The sequence below is a fragment of the Erythrolamprus reginae genome, chromosome 7, assembly GCF_031021105.1.
Source record: "Erythrolamprus reginae isolate rEryReg1 chromosome 7, rEryReg1.hap1, whole genome shotgun sequence".
Lineage (NCBI taxonomy): Eukaryota > Metazoa > Chordata > Lepidosauria > Squamata > Dipsadidae > Erythrolamprus > Erythrolamprus reginae.
The window spans coordinates 84,908,168-84,925,755 of record NC_091956.1 but is presented as its reverse complement, the minus strand read 5'-3'; the positions used below and the strand labels follow the sequence as shown (position 1 = coordinate 84,925,755).

The 17,588-nt window shown below is 41.8% G+C and overlaps 1 protein-coding gene across 4 annotated transcripts in view; it reads right to left on the bottom strand.

Annotated features, from left to right (window-relative positions):
• Window positions 1-4,597: 4,597 nt before the first annotated feature.
• FAM13A (family with sequence similarity 13 member A) overlaps window positions 4,598-17,588 on the bottom strand; it is a 127,552-nt gene continuing 114,561 nt past the window's right edge. For all 4 annotated transcript variants that reach the window (XM_070758049.1, XM_070758048.1, XM_070758047.1 and 1 more), the window contains 5 exons: window positions 16,513-16,608; window positions 15,001-15,078; window positions 11,333-11,529; window positions 9,014-9,115; window positions 4,598-8,249 (listed from right to left, as the gene is read on the bottom strand). In XM_070758049.1, coding sequence (XP_070614150.1) covers window positions 8,123-8,249; window positions 9,014-9,115; window positions 11,333-11,529; window positions 15,001-15,078; window positions 16,513-16,608 — 600 coding nt within the window. In that variant the 3' untranslated portion in view covers window positions 4,598-8,122. The remainder of the gene's footprint in view (window positions 8,250-9,013; window positions 9,116-11,332; window positions 11,530-15,000; window positions 15,079-16,512; window positions 16,609-17,588) is intronic.

Here is a 17,588-nt window from a genome sequence, read left to right as displayed (position 1 = left end):
TTATATTATATTATATTAATTTATTTATTTATTAGATTTGTATGCCGCCCCTCTCCGTAGACTCGGGGCGGCTCACAATACAATAAAACAGTTCATGACAAATCTAATAATTTACAATTTAAAATATTAAAAAAAACCCATTATTAAAAAGACATACATACAAACATACCATACATAAATTATATAGGCCCGGGGGAAATATCTCAGTTCCCCCATGCCTGATGACAAAGGTGGGTTTTGAGGAGTTTACGAAAGGCAAGGAGGGTAGGGGCAGTTCCAATCTCAGGGGGGAGCTGGTTCCAGAGAGTCGGGGCCGCCACAGAGAAGGCTCTTCGCCTGGGGCCCACCAAATGACATTGTTTAGTTGACGGGACCCGGAGAAGGCCCACTCTGTGGAACCTAATCGGTTGCTGGGATTCGTGCAGCAGAATTATATTCCGGTGGGTCTTATATTCTGAAAAATATGGTATTTGGAATCCTGACAGCCACTCAAGATTGAACTGTTGACAGTCAGCAGAATTGTTTATGTTTATTATGTTTATTAGATTTGTATCCGTAGACTGCAGTACTTCATTCTAACCACTGGGCCACCACGGCTCTGTTGTGGAGCCAGAAAAAAAATACCCATTTTGGCAGAAAGAAAAATCACATGTTTTCTAGTCTTTTCCAAGACAGATTTCAGCTTAACTAATCCCTGAATGACATGCAGGTGGCCGGCATTACCGAGACAAGCTTTAACTGTTGAGCACCACTGCTGGGAAGCACACAATAATCCCAAGAAACACTCTTACCATTCCCCCGTAATGCCTCAAAGCTTTCATTTCTGGCAGGATTTACTTTGGGAAGCACAATGGGCGTTTGTTGGACGGTTGCAGCTAATCTTCTCCAGGATGTGAAAAACCCATATAAGCGCTGATGGACTTTGCGGAATTATATCACAGAGATCAGCAACCCCCAAGCGAAAGTCAGCAAAGTTGTGAAAAAAATCGAGGGACTTTGCAATAACATCATTTCTAGTTAACCATTTTCTATCCCAGCAGAGATCCGGTATATGTTCTGTCTGGGTCACTCCAGAAGCCAATACCAACCCAAAAAGAGAAGCCAGACACACCGGTAAAAGGCAAAGGCCGTTTATAAAATTCAAGAAAAACACAGGTAACAGAAAATGTCCTTACAAATAGGAAAACGCTGTATCTTCAGATATATCCACGAAGGCAAAAATCCATGCAGCAATACAGGATTCTTGCTGCCAAGACGAGGCTGTAGATAGCAGACCTACACCCCCCACGGGTCTTCCAAACTGCTGGGCCACAAGCCAGGAACAGAGACGCCGTGGACACCGTAACTCCAACTGATAACACTCCACATGGCTTCAAGGGCTTGCCTGCCTTTTAAACCCTGCTAAGGAGGACCACACCCAAGCCCAGCTGTTCCTAATTCAGTGCTGATAATACTTCTTTAATTGCTCCTTTCTTTGATCTGACCGTCTCTGTCGCATGTCAATGATGGCTTGGGCTTCATCACTTAATGACTAAGCTACTGGCTGGGGAGAGCCCCCCCACCCCCGGGGCTCTCATGCTGTTCTCCTTCACCCCATTCCTGATTTTCCTCTCCCCTGTCCGACTGTTCAGCCCCCTCCTCTTCGCTGTCATCCTCCTCCGGGCATGGAGCCAGCAGAGACACAGCCGGTCCCTGAGCAGCCTCAGGCTGAACCACAACAGTATATGTGCAAAAAAAGTTCAATTATTTTTCAGCAGGGCCACCTGGAAAAGTTAAGCAGGGGTCGGATCTATTTACTGTCTGAATAGAAGACCACGAGAACTCAGAGGCTTCAAGCTATGTTGGGAATTTGGGAGAAGTTCCAGAAGGAAGGCAGCCTCCAGCCTTTCAGTTCTAATCGCTAAGAAAACTACATGTAGTTCTCAAATTACAACAATTCATTTAGTGACCAGTCACAACTTATGACCATTTTTCACAATTCAAATGTTGGTAATGACCTTCAAAGCCCTACGTGGCATTGGGCCAGAATACATCCGGAATCGCCTTCTACCGCACGAATCCCAGCGACCAATAAGGTCCCACAGAGTTGGCCTTCTCCGGGTCCCGTCGACCAATGTTGTTCGGCGGGCCCCAGGGGAAGAGCCTTCTCTGTGGCGGCCCCGGCCCTCTGGAATCAACTCCCCCCAGAGATTAGAACGTCCCCATCCTCCTTGTCTTTCGCAAGTTACTCAAGACCCACCTTTATCGCCAGGCATGGGGGAACTGAGACATCCTCCCCCAGGCTTTTATATTTTATGTTTGGTATGTATGTGTTGTATGGTTTTAAATTGTTGGGGTTTTAGATATGTTTTATTTTAATATTAGATTGGTCTCACTGTTATATTGTTTTTGTATTACTGTTGTGAGCCGCCCCGAGTCTTCGGAGAGGGGCGGCATACAAATAATGATAATAATAAATAATAATTTTTCACACTTAGGTTTGTTGTGGAATTCCCCTGGTCACATCAGTAGTGGGTTTGTATGCAATACTTCTGGACATGCACAGAAAAACTCTACTCCCTGGGTGAGTGGGCGGAGCCTCCCGCTGCCCGCACTACCAGTTCTTAGAACCGGGCCGAACTGGGACCACTTCTGGTCACAAGATCAAAAGTCAGATGCCTGACTCATATTTATGATGGCTGCAGTGTGCCAGGATAAGTAGCTGGGGTATCCAGTGATTTATTTATTCCATCTGTTTCCATCCATCGAAACATTTAAATATGTTAAAGGTTTAAATAAGGTCCAGGAGGGAAGTGTTTTCAATAGGAAAGTGAACACAAGAACAAGGGGACACAATCTGAGGTTAGTTGGGGGAAAGATCAGAAGCAATGTGAGAAAATATTATTTTACTGAAAGAGTAGTAGATGCTTGGAACAAACTTCCAGCAGATGTGGTTGGTAAATCCACAGGAACTGAATTGAAACATGCCTGGGATAAACATATATCCACCCTAAGATAAAATACAAGAAATAGTATAAGGGCAGACTAGATGGACCGTGAGGTCTTTTTCTGCCGTCAGTCTTGTTTGCTGCGAATCTTTCGGAACTCTTTAGTGGCTTACAGGAATAGGAAACATACCAGGGGAAAATTTCAAAGTCCATCGTTGTGTTCCCAAACTAATCCCACCTATGTCAAATAACCGAAAACAGAGACCATCTTAAATACCAAACCGACTGTGTTAATATAGCGGCTACAATCATTCTTAAAAAACCCTCCAGTTTCCGAAAAGCTATTTACTAAAGGGGGAAAGTTCACTCTAAGGGGAATTTGCTCCAGTGCATGTGGGCACAACTTATCTGTTGTGAGCTGTTGCTCTAACTCAGCTCCAGCACGCGTGTGTGCGCTGGCCAGCTGATTTTTGGCTCAAACGGAGGCTCTGGGAGGGCATTTCCTACCTCTGAAAGGCCTCTGGCAGGTAGGGGAGGCTGTTTTTGCCCTGTCCAGGGTCCAAGAAAGCCCCTGGAAGGTTGGAAAACGGACCTACTGGGCCCACCGTAAGTCAGGAAATGGGGGAATATCGTGGTGCACATGTGTGGGGTAGTCACACAGGGATGTGCAGGAGGCAAGGTACGAGGGGGGGCATTAAATTATGGGTGTGTGTGCAATATCGCGCACATGCTTTCTTTTGGCACTCAAGGAAAAAAAGGTTCACCAACATTGGTCCATAGTAACCCATACCAGCTTCCATTGCATTCCCATGAGCCGAGATGGCGCAGTGGGTAGAGTGCAGTACTGCAGGCCACTGAAGCTGACTGCTAGATCTGCAGGTCAGCGGTTCAAATCTCATCACCTGCTCAAGGTTGACTCAGCCTTCCATCCTTCCGAGGTGGGTCAAATGAGGACCCGGATTGTGGGGGCAATAGGCTGGCTCTGTTTAAAAAGTGCTATTGCTAACAGGTTGTAAGCTGCCCTGAGTCTAAGGAGAAGGGCAGCATTAAAAAATCGAACAAATAAATAAAATAAAAATATTTATCAAAGCAGGTTGAGGACATGCATCTAGAATTGGAACCGCTGGAGCCAGACGTGGATATTGGCAGCAGACATGGATGAACTTTCCCTCGTAATGGCAACGTTTCCCCAATGGGGATTTGATGGAGAACTCAACATTTTGTACTGACTATTATTATTATTATTATTATTATTATTATTATTATTATTTAGATTTGTATGCTGCCCCTCTCCGTAGACTCGGGGTGGCTCACAACAATAACAAGAACAATGTAAGAACAAATCTAATAATTTAAAAAACGCTAAAAACCCCATTATTAAAAGCAAACATACACACAAACATTCCATGTATAAACTGTATAGGCCCGGGGGAGATGTCTCAGTTCCCCCATGCCTGACGGCAGAGATGGGTCTTAAGAACTTTACGAAAGGCAAGGAGGGTGGGGGCAGTTCTAATCTCCGGGGGGAGCTGGTTCCAGAGGGTCGGGGCCGCCACAGAGAAGGCTCTTCCCCTGGGTCCCGCCAAACGACATAGACTAGAAAATAGACAGAGGATTATCGATTCATACTGATGGCACCCTCACATTGTTAGCAAGGATTTACGGAGATGTTCACTCAAAAATAGTTTTATTTCTTCCTTCCATACAAAATACCACCATGTACAAAAATGCACACATATAGTTTTGTCAATCAGTTTGCTTTTTTTTTTTAAAGTCGCAGCAAATTCAATGCATTTTTATTCTGGGATGTAAACATGATTGTTCAGAGAAAAAGAAAATAAACGTATTGTTATATCTGAAACCACAGATGACCTTTGACAAAGGAATTTTCTACCACTGTATAGAATGATTAAGGAAGATTGGCTTTTAACTTTTCTACGGTAATTCGAGGCGGTTTTTAGATCTAAAATAAAAAGGCACAAAACATACAATGCAATCTCTTTGGTTCATCGAAAATTACTGGGAACTGCAGAACCTCTCAGTAGCCTTTATACAGAATATCTTGAGCGCAAAGTACAATTACATCTTTCAATATGCATAGATGTTCAGTAGTGATGAAGCATCAAAGTCTGCATGCATACTTACAGATTGTGGAACAGACAAAAAAAAAGATGACAATTTTGAAAATATTGGTCAGTCGTTGTTGAACACTTAAGCCATACTATAGAATTGTTCCAATACTGTAGAAATAACTTCTTGTAAGAAAAAAAATATTGAATGCAACAATTTTATACTGAAATTTTCAGGTTTACGAACCTCTCCTCTTATGAGTTTCTTTGCCATGGCAAAGCCATGATGGCATACCTAGTTATTATTTATTTATTTATTTATTTATTAGATTTGTATGCCGCCCCTCTCCGTAGACTCGGGGCAGCATAAAATTCCAATAAATAAATAAATAAATAGTAGGAATAGGGAAAAAAGTATGAGAATCTCAAAACATGCCAAAAAAATTCTTGCCGCGGATTGGCTCGTTACATGTATATAAAAGAAAAATGGATTTTTATTCTGGTGGCAAAACGGTCAGCCTGCCTCTTGCCAACTTATCAGAAAGTCCAGCTGCCACTTAATTTAGACAGGCTTTGTCACTTGAGCTTTTATAATTACAGACAAATTTGGCTACGGACACAGGCACATCATAAACAAATTAAACCTCAAAGCTTAACAATGATTAGAAGGCATGCTGGTTGCTTCATGTTTATTCTTTGTGTGGGAAAAAAAAGTGATTTAATTGTTCACGCAAGACAAAGCACATAAGCAATGTCCAAGTTTTTCTGGGAATCATTTCTATCTGCAAAAGTTTCATGATTGACATTTTGAAATGGAGGCTTGCATATTCGTTTCAGCATCTTGAGATGCGTAATTATATCACTTGATAATTTGCGACTAAAATCTCAACCTAGACTCTGAAAATAAAAAATAAAAATCTCTGAGTTTCCATCTTTCTTTTCACAAGAAAAGTAATTTTGGAAGGAAAGAGTCATGTTAAAAATAAAGATATGAAAATAATTACCCATTAATTTTCTTCATACTTAGCTGACAGTGAATTCATGAAATATTTGGGGTTAATATACTGTATAGTGTTATCCAGAACAGCACGGTGCCCTAGTTCAATCCTTTGGAGTGGCAGATATTTCTTTCCTTGGGCCCAAAGCAAATATAACTGAACTTTGCATGGCGTTAGGAAGGGCAACGGGCCCGTAAATGCTTAGCTTCATCCAGTCACCCCGACTCTACCATGAATTAAAGGATTACAGGGTTATAAAAAGGAAACTTTATATGAAGTTACGCTATACTTATTATAAAAGTTTCCTTTTATTCTTCATTTGACAGTGTATTTGCTTTCACAAGCAGCTTATTATGTGCCACAACGGGATAATTGTTGAGAAAAAAAACAAGTCTAAAGCTACTTTAAGCCTGGGGAATTAAGATTCTAGACTCTTTTGCTATATTGCATTCATTTGGGTCCAACATTTCAATTATTTTGGTTGCTTGGTTGAGCGTTAAATTAATAGTTTTGGATTTGATAATTATATTTTTACTTCATCTGATTTTCAACGCGGAAAACATTTCTATTAAATTCTGATTGTATTCATTGTATCAAACACACATATAAGGGTTTCCTAATGCTGGTGCTTCGAAAAGTATACATCCCTTACAATAAATACACCTTCTAATTAGCTGCCTACTTGGTCTAGGCAAATTTTAAGGTTTTAAAAACATTTTTCTTCCTTTAAAAATGGCATAACAGGAAAGTCAGGTAGATGAAATGTTTTTTTTAAATTTATTTAGGTACAGATTTGGGTTTTTTTCTTGTTTAAAAAAGTTCTGTTTTCCTTTTTCTAAAAAAATATATAATTTTCTTTCTAAAGTGCATTGTTCTACCCTCTACTGTTTTGCTCAAGAGATTTGAAAGAATACACCCATGTGAAAGCCATACAAAGCTTCGACTAAACACGAACAGAAAAAAAAAAAAATTATTTGAGATCAGTATCGGACCCACCTGATCAGGGTTACAAAATTATAAGGGTATGAGACAAACTGCCATTGTCATTAATTTCATTTCAAAAGTCCACTGTCTAGACATTTCTAAGCCTAGGGAACCCTTTTGCATTGAATTAGTTTGCTGAAAAATCTCGGCGCATTTAATAGGCAGGAGAAAGTTCTCAGAAGTTTTGCGGGACACCAATAAACTGGATTCCATTACAATTGACACAAATCAAGAGCCGATTGTGGAGACGCCATTATTCCCGATCTCCACATCAAGGACAAAGATAAAATATTATATTATAAACCTTTCCCAGACATTGTCTGAAACCCATAACCCCATCAAAATACCTTGGCTACCAAGAAAATCCCATCCCTTGTCCTACTCTGCAGGTAGGGTCCCGTTAGCTAAACCCAATTTCTCCAAAGCTTCGTTCTCTTCCAGAAACACACGTAGCAGTTGTGTAATAACATTTCTGAAAAGCTCATTAGTAAGAGAGTGTGTTTTTGTGGGTGTTTTTTAAAGCAGCCCTATAGAAAGCCAAAGGAGTCCACGCTTAAGAGCTCTGCACCTAGTAGCAGTTCCACTTTCCGTTGGAGCAAGTTGCAAGAACTACGTTACCCACAATAACAACAGTCGAAGATGAGATTTCAAGAGGAACCCACCAAACCCTCTCCGAATCATCTCGGAACATACCATCCTCTTATTAGAACAGATCCGATTGCTTTATTGGGTCTGAAAATTACAGGCCATTATTTGGAGATTCGGAGATTTGGACTTTAACTAGATCGCCTTTCTTACACACAACTCCAAAGAAGATAGAAATTGGGGTCTTTTTTTCTCTTTTTTTAGTCCAAGCAATTTGCAGGCCACCAATTGATGAAAGCGAAGGAAACTTGTGGAACAGAGTCGTTTTAGGGGGCCAACACCCTTCTGGTCTTGCCAGCCCGGATCGCAGAACAAGTCATAAGTCTGAAGAAAGAGGCAGGACCTTCCTTCCTTCACGCCGGGGTGCCATCTTCTGCCAAAGACAGTCAGGGACAGCCACTAAAGCCCTTCGTGGTATATTAGGCTCTTGCTCAGTTCTTTGTGTTGTTTGGCCGCCTCGACACCTTAACATTAGTGGCAAATCCCGCGTAAAGCTTTATTACATGATCTTGGAACTTAAATCTCTTTTGCTGATGAGGACTTCTAGCAGCCTCAGCTTGGCCTTAACCTGCTTGTATTCATTATATTCTTCGGCCATGGGGACCCGGTCTTCCTTCTGGACATTTCTAAAAAAAGCACAAAAACCACAAGAAACATATCAGCTTCCTGTATCGGATCATAGAATAGAATAGAGTTTTATTGGCCAAGTGTGATTGGACACACAAGGAATTTGTCTTTGGTGCACATGCTCTCAGTGAATAGAATAGAATAAAATAAAATAGAATAGAATTTTATTGGCCAAGTGTGATTGGACACACAAGGGATTTGTCTTGGTGCAGATGCTCTCAGTGAATAGAATAGAATTGAATTTTATTGGCCAAATGTGATTGGACACACAAAGAATTTGTCTTTGGTGCAGATGATCTCAGTGAATAGAATAGAATAAAATAAAATAGAATAGAATTTTATTGGCCAAGTGTGATTGGACACACAAGGAATTTGTCTTTGGTGCAGATGCTCTCAGTGTGCATAAAAGAAAAAGAGACATTTGTCAAGAATCATGTGGTACAACACCTAATGATTGTCATAGGGGTCAAATAAGCAATGAAGAAACAATTAATATTAATAAAAATATTAGGATACAAGCAACAACTGACAGTCCTAGAGTCCTAAGTGGGAGGAAAAGGATGATAGGAATGATGAGAAAAACTAGTACAATAGAAGTGGACGTTTAGTAAAAAGTCTGACAGTGTTGAGGGAATTATTTGTTTAGCAGAGCGATGGCATGGTTGCCCACCGCTTCCATAGTTGGGAGTGGGACTCCTAACAGGACCTTTGCAAGAAGTTAAAAATAATATAAAACGCAACATTCATTAGTCTGTCAAGTTACCTTCCGTTTTGTTGGAAAAAATTGTCTTCAAAATCTCTCAATTTTTTCCTGATCCTCTTTTTATCTTCCCTGACTTCTTGAAGCTGCTCCACAAGTTCACGCCTACAAAATGAAAGAAAAATTAAATATTCATATTTAAATATTAATAATTAAATATTAATATTGAAAAGAGACAAAAGGCCAACAAACACGATAACAAGCCCGAAAAGATACATTTCTCCTAAGTGTTGTGTGTGTTTGTCAGAAAACAAGAAAGCATCTGGCTTCCTCTTTTAAGAAATAAAATTTCTAGTCCACCGGAGTGAGAACGTAGCAATGGGCTTTACATACACTGCTCAAAAAAAAGGGAACTCTTAAACAACACAATATAACTCCAAGTAAATCAAACTTCTGTGAAATCAAACTGTCCACTTAGGAAGCAACACTGATTGACAGTCAATTTCACCTGCTGTTGTGCACATGTGGTCTGAACCTCAACATTACAATGATGATAATGTTAGATTTGGATAAGCCGCTAACCAAATTAACTATGTTTAAAGCACTGTAGGGTGGAATAAAGCGCCGGATATCAACAGAGATTTAACTTAAGCATTGACATGGAAGGTCTCCAGAGGGCCTGCTTGACAAATTAGGATTGTTTGTCCCCAAAAATGAAATTATGGTAGAAATAAAAGGGGGGTTGAATCAGAATTTGAAAACTGTGCATTGCTTTCTGATAAGATTTGGAGTGGGCTTTTTAAAACACAATTCTAAATCTCATTCAAATATATGAAAGAATCAAGTCCAATTATTTCTGAACATTTGCCTACAGTCTCTTGAGTTTGAGCATCTCAGCTGGATGGGTGGATAGATAAAAGTTAGATTACACTGGTCAAAAAAATATAGGGAACACAATATAACTCCAAGTAAATCAAACTTCTGTGACATCAAACTGTCCACTTAGGAAGCAACACTGATGGACAATCAATTTCACAGGCTGTTGTGCGCATTCAACTTTGTACAGAACAAAGGATTCAATGAGAATATTTCATTCATTCAGGATGTGTTGGGTGTTCCCTTTATTTTTTTGAGCAGTAACTCTATTAAATTATCATATTGAAGCCTGTGGAATTTAAAACCTCGTTAGCACAAATCTCAATGTGATAATTCAGTCAACTCTCCCAATTCCATTTGCAATTAGCTCACTTAACAAAGTGCCTGTTGAATTACATAAAGTTAACCATACTTGACTAAAGGCAAACAATTTCAAACTTCAGTTTATTTGAAATTCTATTCTATTCTATTTTCCATTCCATTCTGTTGTGGTCAGCTCTGGTCCAGCTCCTGCCCCAAGGGCTGTGGATGTGGGGGAGACATCCACATGCTGCAGGCCTGTTTTGCCCCCGGTGGAATCTGCTGATGAAGGCTCCTCTGACCAAGAAGACATGAGTGACAGGGAGGAGGAGAGTGTGGCAGACAGCTCAGAAGGAGATCAATTCTCTAGCTCCTCCTTGGATTCAGAACAAGAGTTAATGATACAGCCACGCATGCAGAGAGCGATGCATAGGCAGCAACTGAGAGATTATTATCAAAGAAAATGAGGCCACCTGTGGTTGGGTGGGGCTGTGGTCATTAGTGAGGCTGCTATAAAGAGCAGCCTGTGGGTTTGTCCATTGTGGAGGATTATCTGATCGTTGTGTTTCCTGACTGCTTTACTGACTTTGACCTTTTGTGTGATTTTCCCCTGCTTTGAAACTAAACCAGAGCAAAGTGTGTTTCACTTTGTGAAAGAAGAAGGACTGTGAATTGCCTCCCAGCTGCAAGCTAAGTATCTCAGAACTGATAAGGGACTTGTACAAATTACCAGTTTGTTTGGAGACCAGGGCTCTTTGCTATACCAAAAGAGGGCTTGGTTTATTTGCATTTTCGGTATAAAGAACATTGTTTTGAATTTTCAAATGTGTGTGTGTGTCTGAAATTTGTGCCTGTGAATTTTTGGGAGGATTCTACCAGAGAGCCCGACAGAACAAACAAGTGCCTGTTGAATTACATAAAGTTAACCATACTTGACTAAAGGCAAACATTTATTTGAAATTCTATTCTATTCTATTTTCCATTCCATTCCAGCAACATTTTCCCTCTTTTGCTAAGTTTTCATGGACGAAAATGTCATTCATTCCATTTTCTTGCTAAGAGTCCATTTTGAGCGAGAAACAGGCTGAGTTCAAGGAGGACAATGTCACCGTGAAAGTTCAGTTAACACCTCAGCCAAAACTTTTTTTAAAAAAAAGATCTATAGACCCAGAACATGAATTGATTACTAAAAAAAATCTGACATACATAGAAGCAGCGTGAAGATTGGACAGCCCCATGTCCTGGCTGCTTCTCGAAGGGATCCTGTCATCCACTGGAGAAATGAAACTGTCTACATCATCTTCTAGTTGCTCCAAGAAACTTCGTACGCCAAAGTCAGATTTTATTGGGTCTGTGAGATCTGGTTTCACACTGCTGTCATCCTCAGATCCATCCTCTTCCTCCTGCAGAGAGATTTTGATTTCAACTGTTATTAGTTGAAATCCCAGCGTCCGATAAGGTCCCACAGAATCGGCCTTCTCCGGGTCCCAGGGGAAGAGCCTTCTCTGTGGTGGCCCCGGCCCTCTGGAATCAACTCCTCCCCAGAGATTAGAACCGCCCCCACCCTCCTTGCCTTTCGTAAGCTACTCAAAACACAACTATGTCGCCAGGCATGGGGTAACTGAGTTGCCCTTGGGCTATGCTAAGGCTGTGGTAGAACTGTGTATGGTTTGTCTGAGTTGTATGGTTTTAAATAATGGGGTTTTAATGTGTTTTTTAATATACTGGATTTGTGACAAGTACACCAAGGGTCATGGAGAGTTGGGCAAGTCTTAGCAATGGAACAATAACAAAAACAACACTAACATTGCCCAGACTCCCCCCTCCCCAATTTATTTTCTTTTGCCAGCTGGAATCCAGCAAGTGAAAAGACCACAGCACCAAAAATATCCCTTCAGTCTGGGTTATCCGAACCTAGTATTTATACTGTGGCCACATTTAATGGTCAAGTCATCTATTTCTAGGAACTGAACAACGCCATAAAGAAGGCAGTTACCATCCCTAAGCAGCACGCGGGAGACCTTGAACATAGGGAGCGTTCCGGCGGGAGGTCTAACTTACTGCTGCTAACGGTGCTGATGTGCGCGCATCTCCAGGTGACTGGTGGGCGCACGGGAGCATCCAGCGGGTGTGTGGGAGCGAGATTTGGGTTTTGCGTATCCAGCAAACCTCACAAGCACTCGGGATTTCCGTGATTTTTGGCTTCCGCGCATGTGAAATCTCTCTTGCGCGGCCTGTCGTGAGATTTTGCAGAAGCCAAATATCACTCCGATGCATGTGTCCGCCTGCTGGTCATCCAGAGCAGTGCGCGCCGCTCCATTTCCGCTACTGGTACGGTGTCTCCCCTACCATGTTCCGGTAGGAACCCAATACTAGAAGGGAACTAGGGTTGATTCATCTAGACTGGCATTGCCTATCCCAGTCGTCCAAATTTAGACACTCCCTGGTTGAATAGCTTCTATTATTATTATTTTATTATTATTATTTATTATTATTTATTAGATTTGCATGCCGCCCCTCTCCGGAGACTCTTAGCGGCTCACAACAACAAAATGCAGTACAAATCTAATGATTAAAAAACAGTTTAAAACCCATTAATATAAAAAAACAATCACACACCCCAAACAAACCATACATAAAATAAAAACTATTGTAAGTCTACTCCCAGCATGTCCACTGTGGAAAATTCTGAAGGGCCCAAATTTGGAGGGCATCCATGTTGGAGAAGAATGGCTTACTTGCCATAGTAATGGTTGGCTTAGAACCTGAGCTATTTCTGCTGCGTTTAATCCTTTGAGCTGGAGATAGAGCTGGCACCTTGTATGAGCAAAGCAACTATTTTGCGGTTGGCCAGGCTATTTTTACTACTTAGTGAATTGAATGTCTGGGTAAGAAGTGGAAGGCTCCCGAAACTGACGAATCTTGGTTGTTATGCCAAGTAACATTTGTGTTACCACTAGTTTGTTTTTAGAAATTCAGGAATTCAGATAGAAACATAGAAACGTAAAAGACTGACCGCAGAAAAAGACCTCATGGTCCATCTAGTCTGCCCTTATACTATTTCCTGTATTTTATCTTAGGATGGATCTATGTTTATCCCAGGCATGTTTAAATTCAGTTACTGTGGATTTACCAACCACGTCTGCTGGAAGTTTGTTCCAAGGATCTACTACTCTTTCAGTAAAATAATATTTTCTCATGTTGCCTTTAATCTTTCCCCCAACTAACTTCAGATTGTGTCCCCTTGTTCTTGTATTCACTTTCCTATTAAAAACACTTCCCTCCTGAACCTTATTTAACCCTTTAACATATTTAAATGTTTCGATCATGTCTCCCCTTTTCCTTCTGTCCTCCAGACTCTACAGATTGAGTTCATTAAGTCTTTCCTGATACGTTTTATGCTTAAGACCTTCCACCATTCTTGTAGCCCGTCTTTGTCAATATCTTTTTGTAGGTGAAGTCTCCAGAACTGAACACAGTACTCCAAATGTGGTCTCACCAGCACTCTATATAAGGGGATCACAATCTCCCTCTTCCTGCTTGTTATACCTCTAGCTATGCAGCCAAGCATCCTACTTGCTTTTCCTACCGCCCGACCACACTGTTCACCCATTTTGAGACTGTCAGAAATCACTACCCCTAAATCCTTTTCTTCTGAAGTTTTTGCTAACATAGAACTGCCAATACAATACTCAGATTGAGGATTCCTTTTCCCCAAGTGCATTATTTTACATTTGGAAACATTAAACTGCAGTTTCCATTGCTTTGACCATTTATCTAGTAAAGCTAAATCATTTGCCATATTACAGACGCCTCCAGGAATATCAACTGAAGCACGAAAAGCGGTAATTAGAATGTGGGCAAACTGGGAAAAACAGCTACTGATTTTGCTTTTGAGGTCCTTGGTGCATTGATGATGTTACCTAGTTTGGTAATAAAACGTCTTGCATGAAAACAATCAACCTCAGAGAGCACAAAGGACCCCACAGTTCAACTATGAGCTGCAAATATTCTATTTTGTTGATTTTGCTTCCTGGAAACACGGGAGATGAAGGAACAGCTTCATCATCATCATCCTCCACAATGGAAGAGGAGAACTTGTTGTGGTTAGCTCTGGCCCAGCTCCTGCCCCAAAGACTGTGGATGTGGGGGATACATCCACATGCTGCAGGCCTGTTTTGCCTCCGGTGGAATCTGATGACAAAGGCTCCTCTGACCCAGAAGACATGAGTGACAGGGAGGAGGAGAGTGGCAGACAGCTCAGAAGGAGATCAATTATCTAGCTCCTCCTTGGATTCGGAACAACAGTTAATGATACAGTCACGCATGCGGAGAGCGATGCATAGGCAACAACAACTGAGAGATTATTATCAAAGAAAATGAGGCCACCTGTGGTTGGGTGGGGCTGTGGTCATTAGTGAGGCTGCTATAAAGAGCAGCCTGTGGGTTTGGCCATTGTGGAGGATTATCTGATTGTGGTGTTTCGTGACTGCTTTACTGACTTCGACGTTTTGTGTGTGCTGATTTTTCCCCGCTTTGAAACTAAACCAGAGCAAAGTGTGTTTCACTTTGTGAAAGAAGAAGGACTGTGAATTGCCTCACAGCTGCAAGCTAAGTATCTCAGAACTGATAAAGGACTTGTACCAATTACCAGTTTGTTTGGAGACGAGTGCTCTTGGCTATACCAAAAGAGGGCTTGGCTTAAGTGAATTTTCATTATAAAGAACATTGTTTTGAATTTTCAAACGTGTGTGTGTGTCTGAAATTTGTACCTGTGAATTTTTGGGAGGAGTCTACCAGAGAGCCCGACAGAACAAGAACTGATGTAAGTTGAACAAATTACTTAATTAATGCATCTTTTAATCCACCTTTACCTCCTTGATGAAGGAAGCAGTTTCCCCTTCAATTATTGGCTGTAGCAAAGGACTTCTCCGCTTGCTAGAGGGAGAACCCTGCAAATAGATATACAACTAGGTTACGGCACAACCCACTCCTTTCCCCACTTCATTCTCTCCCCATTGCATCATTACATCAACATGATAGTATGCAGGGGGGGGGGGATTCCCGATTCCGTGGCTACCGCCCCGCCCGCGGTTTTGCTTCTGCTGCGGGCGCACGTCCCAGGGAGATTTCGCTTCTGCGCATGTACAGGTAGCTAAATCTCACGAGGGGACACGCCCGTGCTCGAGAGTCCCCCGATTTTTTTTGCTTCTGCGCATACGCAAAGGAAAAAAATAGCCAAAATCCCTCTTGCGCGCCTGTCCCTTCACAAGAAGGCTCCTCCCCTTAGTCCCGCCAAGTGACATTGTCTAGTTCAGTGTTTCCCAACCTTGGGAACTTGAAGATATTTGGACTTCAACGGAATTCTGGAAGTTGAAGTCCAAATATCTTCAAGTTGCCAAGGTTGGGAAACACTGGTCTAGTTGATGGGACCTGGATAAGGACGACTCTGTGGGACCTAACTGGTTGCTGGGATTCTATATTCTATTCTATTCTATTCTATTCTATTCTATGATATTATTGTTCTAGGCCAGGGGTATCAAACTCAAGGCCTGTGGGGTGCTTAGAAACATAGAAACATAGAAGTCTGATGGCAGAAAAAGACCTCATGGTCCATCTAGTCTGCCCTTATACTATTTCCTGTATTTTATCTTACAATGGATATATGTTTATCCCAGGCATGTTTAAATTCGGTTACTGTGGATTTACCAACCACGTCTGCTGGAAGTTTGTTCCAAGGATCTACTACTCTTTCAGTAAAACAATATTTTCTCACGTTGCTTTTGATCTTTCCCCCAACTAACTTCAGATTGTGTCCCCTTGTTCTTGTGTTCACTTTCCTATTGAAAACACTTCCCTCCTGGACCTTATTTAACCCTTTAACATATTTAAATGTTTCGATCATGTCCCCCCTTTTCCTTCTGTCTTCCAGACTATACAGATTGAGTTCATTAAGTCTTTCCTGATACGTTTTATACTTCAGACCTTCCACCATTCTTGTAGCCCGTCTTTGGACCCCTTCAATTTTGTCAATATCTTTTTGTAGGTGAGGTCTCCAGAACTGAACACAGTACTCCAAATGGGGTCTCACCAGCGCTCTATATAAGGGGATCACAATCTCCCTCTTCCTGCTTGTTATACCTCTAGCTATGCAGCCAAGCATTCTACTTGCCTTTCCTACCGCCCGACCACACTGTTCACCCATTTTGAGACTGTCAGAAATCACCACCCCTAAGTCCTTCTCTTCTGAAGTTTTTGCTTAGATCTGGCCCATGGGTCAGCCCTAGAAACAGTGACGGATCGGTCCGCGATGCCCCCCGGCCAGCGGAAACGGAGCCTCCCCGAAAATTAAAGTGCAATAACTAAAGCACTAGCTTTATACTCACGATAATGGGAATAGAGTTTGCCCTGGAGAGGATCTGCTTGACCAAGCGGTATCTGTCGTAGAGGGGCTTCATAGATTGCCGTTGGTGTTTTGTCACCTGAAAAGAAGAGAAATTGCCTGAATCTTGGTGCTGGTGCTCGTTAGGTTCCATTCAAGCTGACAGTATTTGGGTACGGGTCACAAACGTCTTTGAAGTGGACAGATTTCAGCAAAGATAACCATTTACCGCGAGTGATCAATCACATTTTTACAGCACAGACGCCTTGTGAAAAAGAAGGATAATCTCAGTGATGGGCTACAAGCCGGAACGGTAAATTGCACTCGCCGCCGCGGCTCGTACATTCTTGCAGGACCAGCGCGGTTTTGCTGCTGCAGGTGTGGAAGTAGCAGAATTGCGCCCGTGTTTCAGCAAGGTTTTGCCTGTGTGATTTGTGCTACCTCCACAGGCGCAGCAGTAAAATCGCGCTGGTCCCGCAAGAACTTACAAGCCACGGCGGCAAGCGCAATTTAGCGTTCCGGCTCGTAGCCCACCGCTGGATAATCTACTTTTGATTTTTTAATTTATTAAATTTATAGGCCGCCCAACTCCTTGCAGATTCTAGGCGGCGTACAACAAATACAAACAGTACCCAAAAAACAATTTTAAACCGCTAAAACAAAAACATTCGTTACTTCTAAGCTCATGCATGCGTGATAGCGCGCACCCACCCTTTATTTATTTATATATATATATATATATATGGCCGAAATAGATCTATCCTAGTCTCCCTTAATTTTCAAATTCATCAAAAAAACATGTGACATATACAGATAGAATTGTCGGCTATCAATAAAATTAACAGCCTTGGAAATGGCCCTGGGTTGGGCCGAGAGGCAAAAAAGGAGCTGTGATGTTCCTTCAATACACCAGGGTGATTCGACACGAAAATATGTAACCCTTCCCTGGTGCAGAGCTGAAGGGATTGGATACTGTAGCCTAGAGGATAATTCTCTGCCTTAGAAGGCAAAGGTTGCAGGTTCAAGTCCCAGTGGGTATGGCTAGCTGATGAGGCCAAAATAAGGCCGAAATAGATCTAT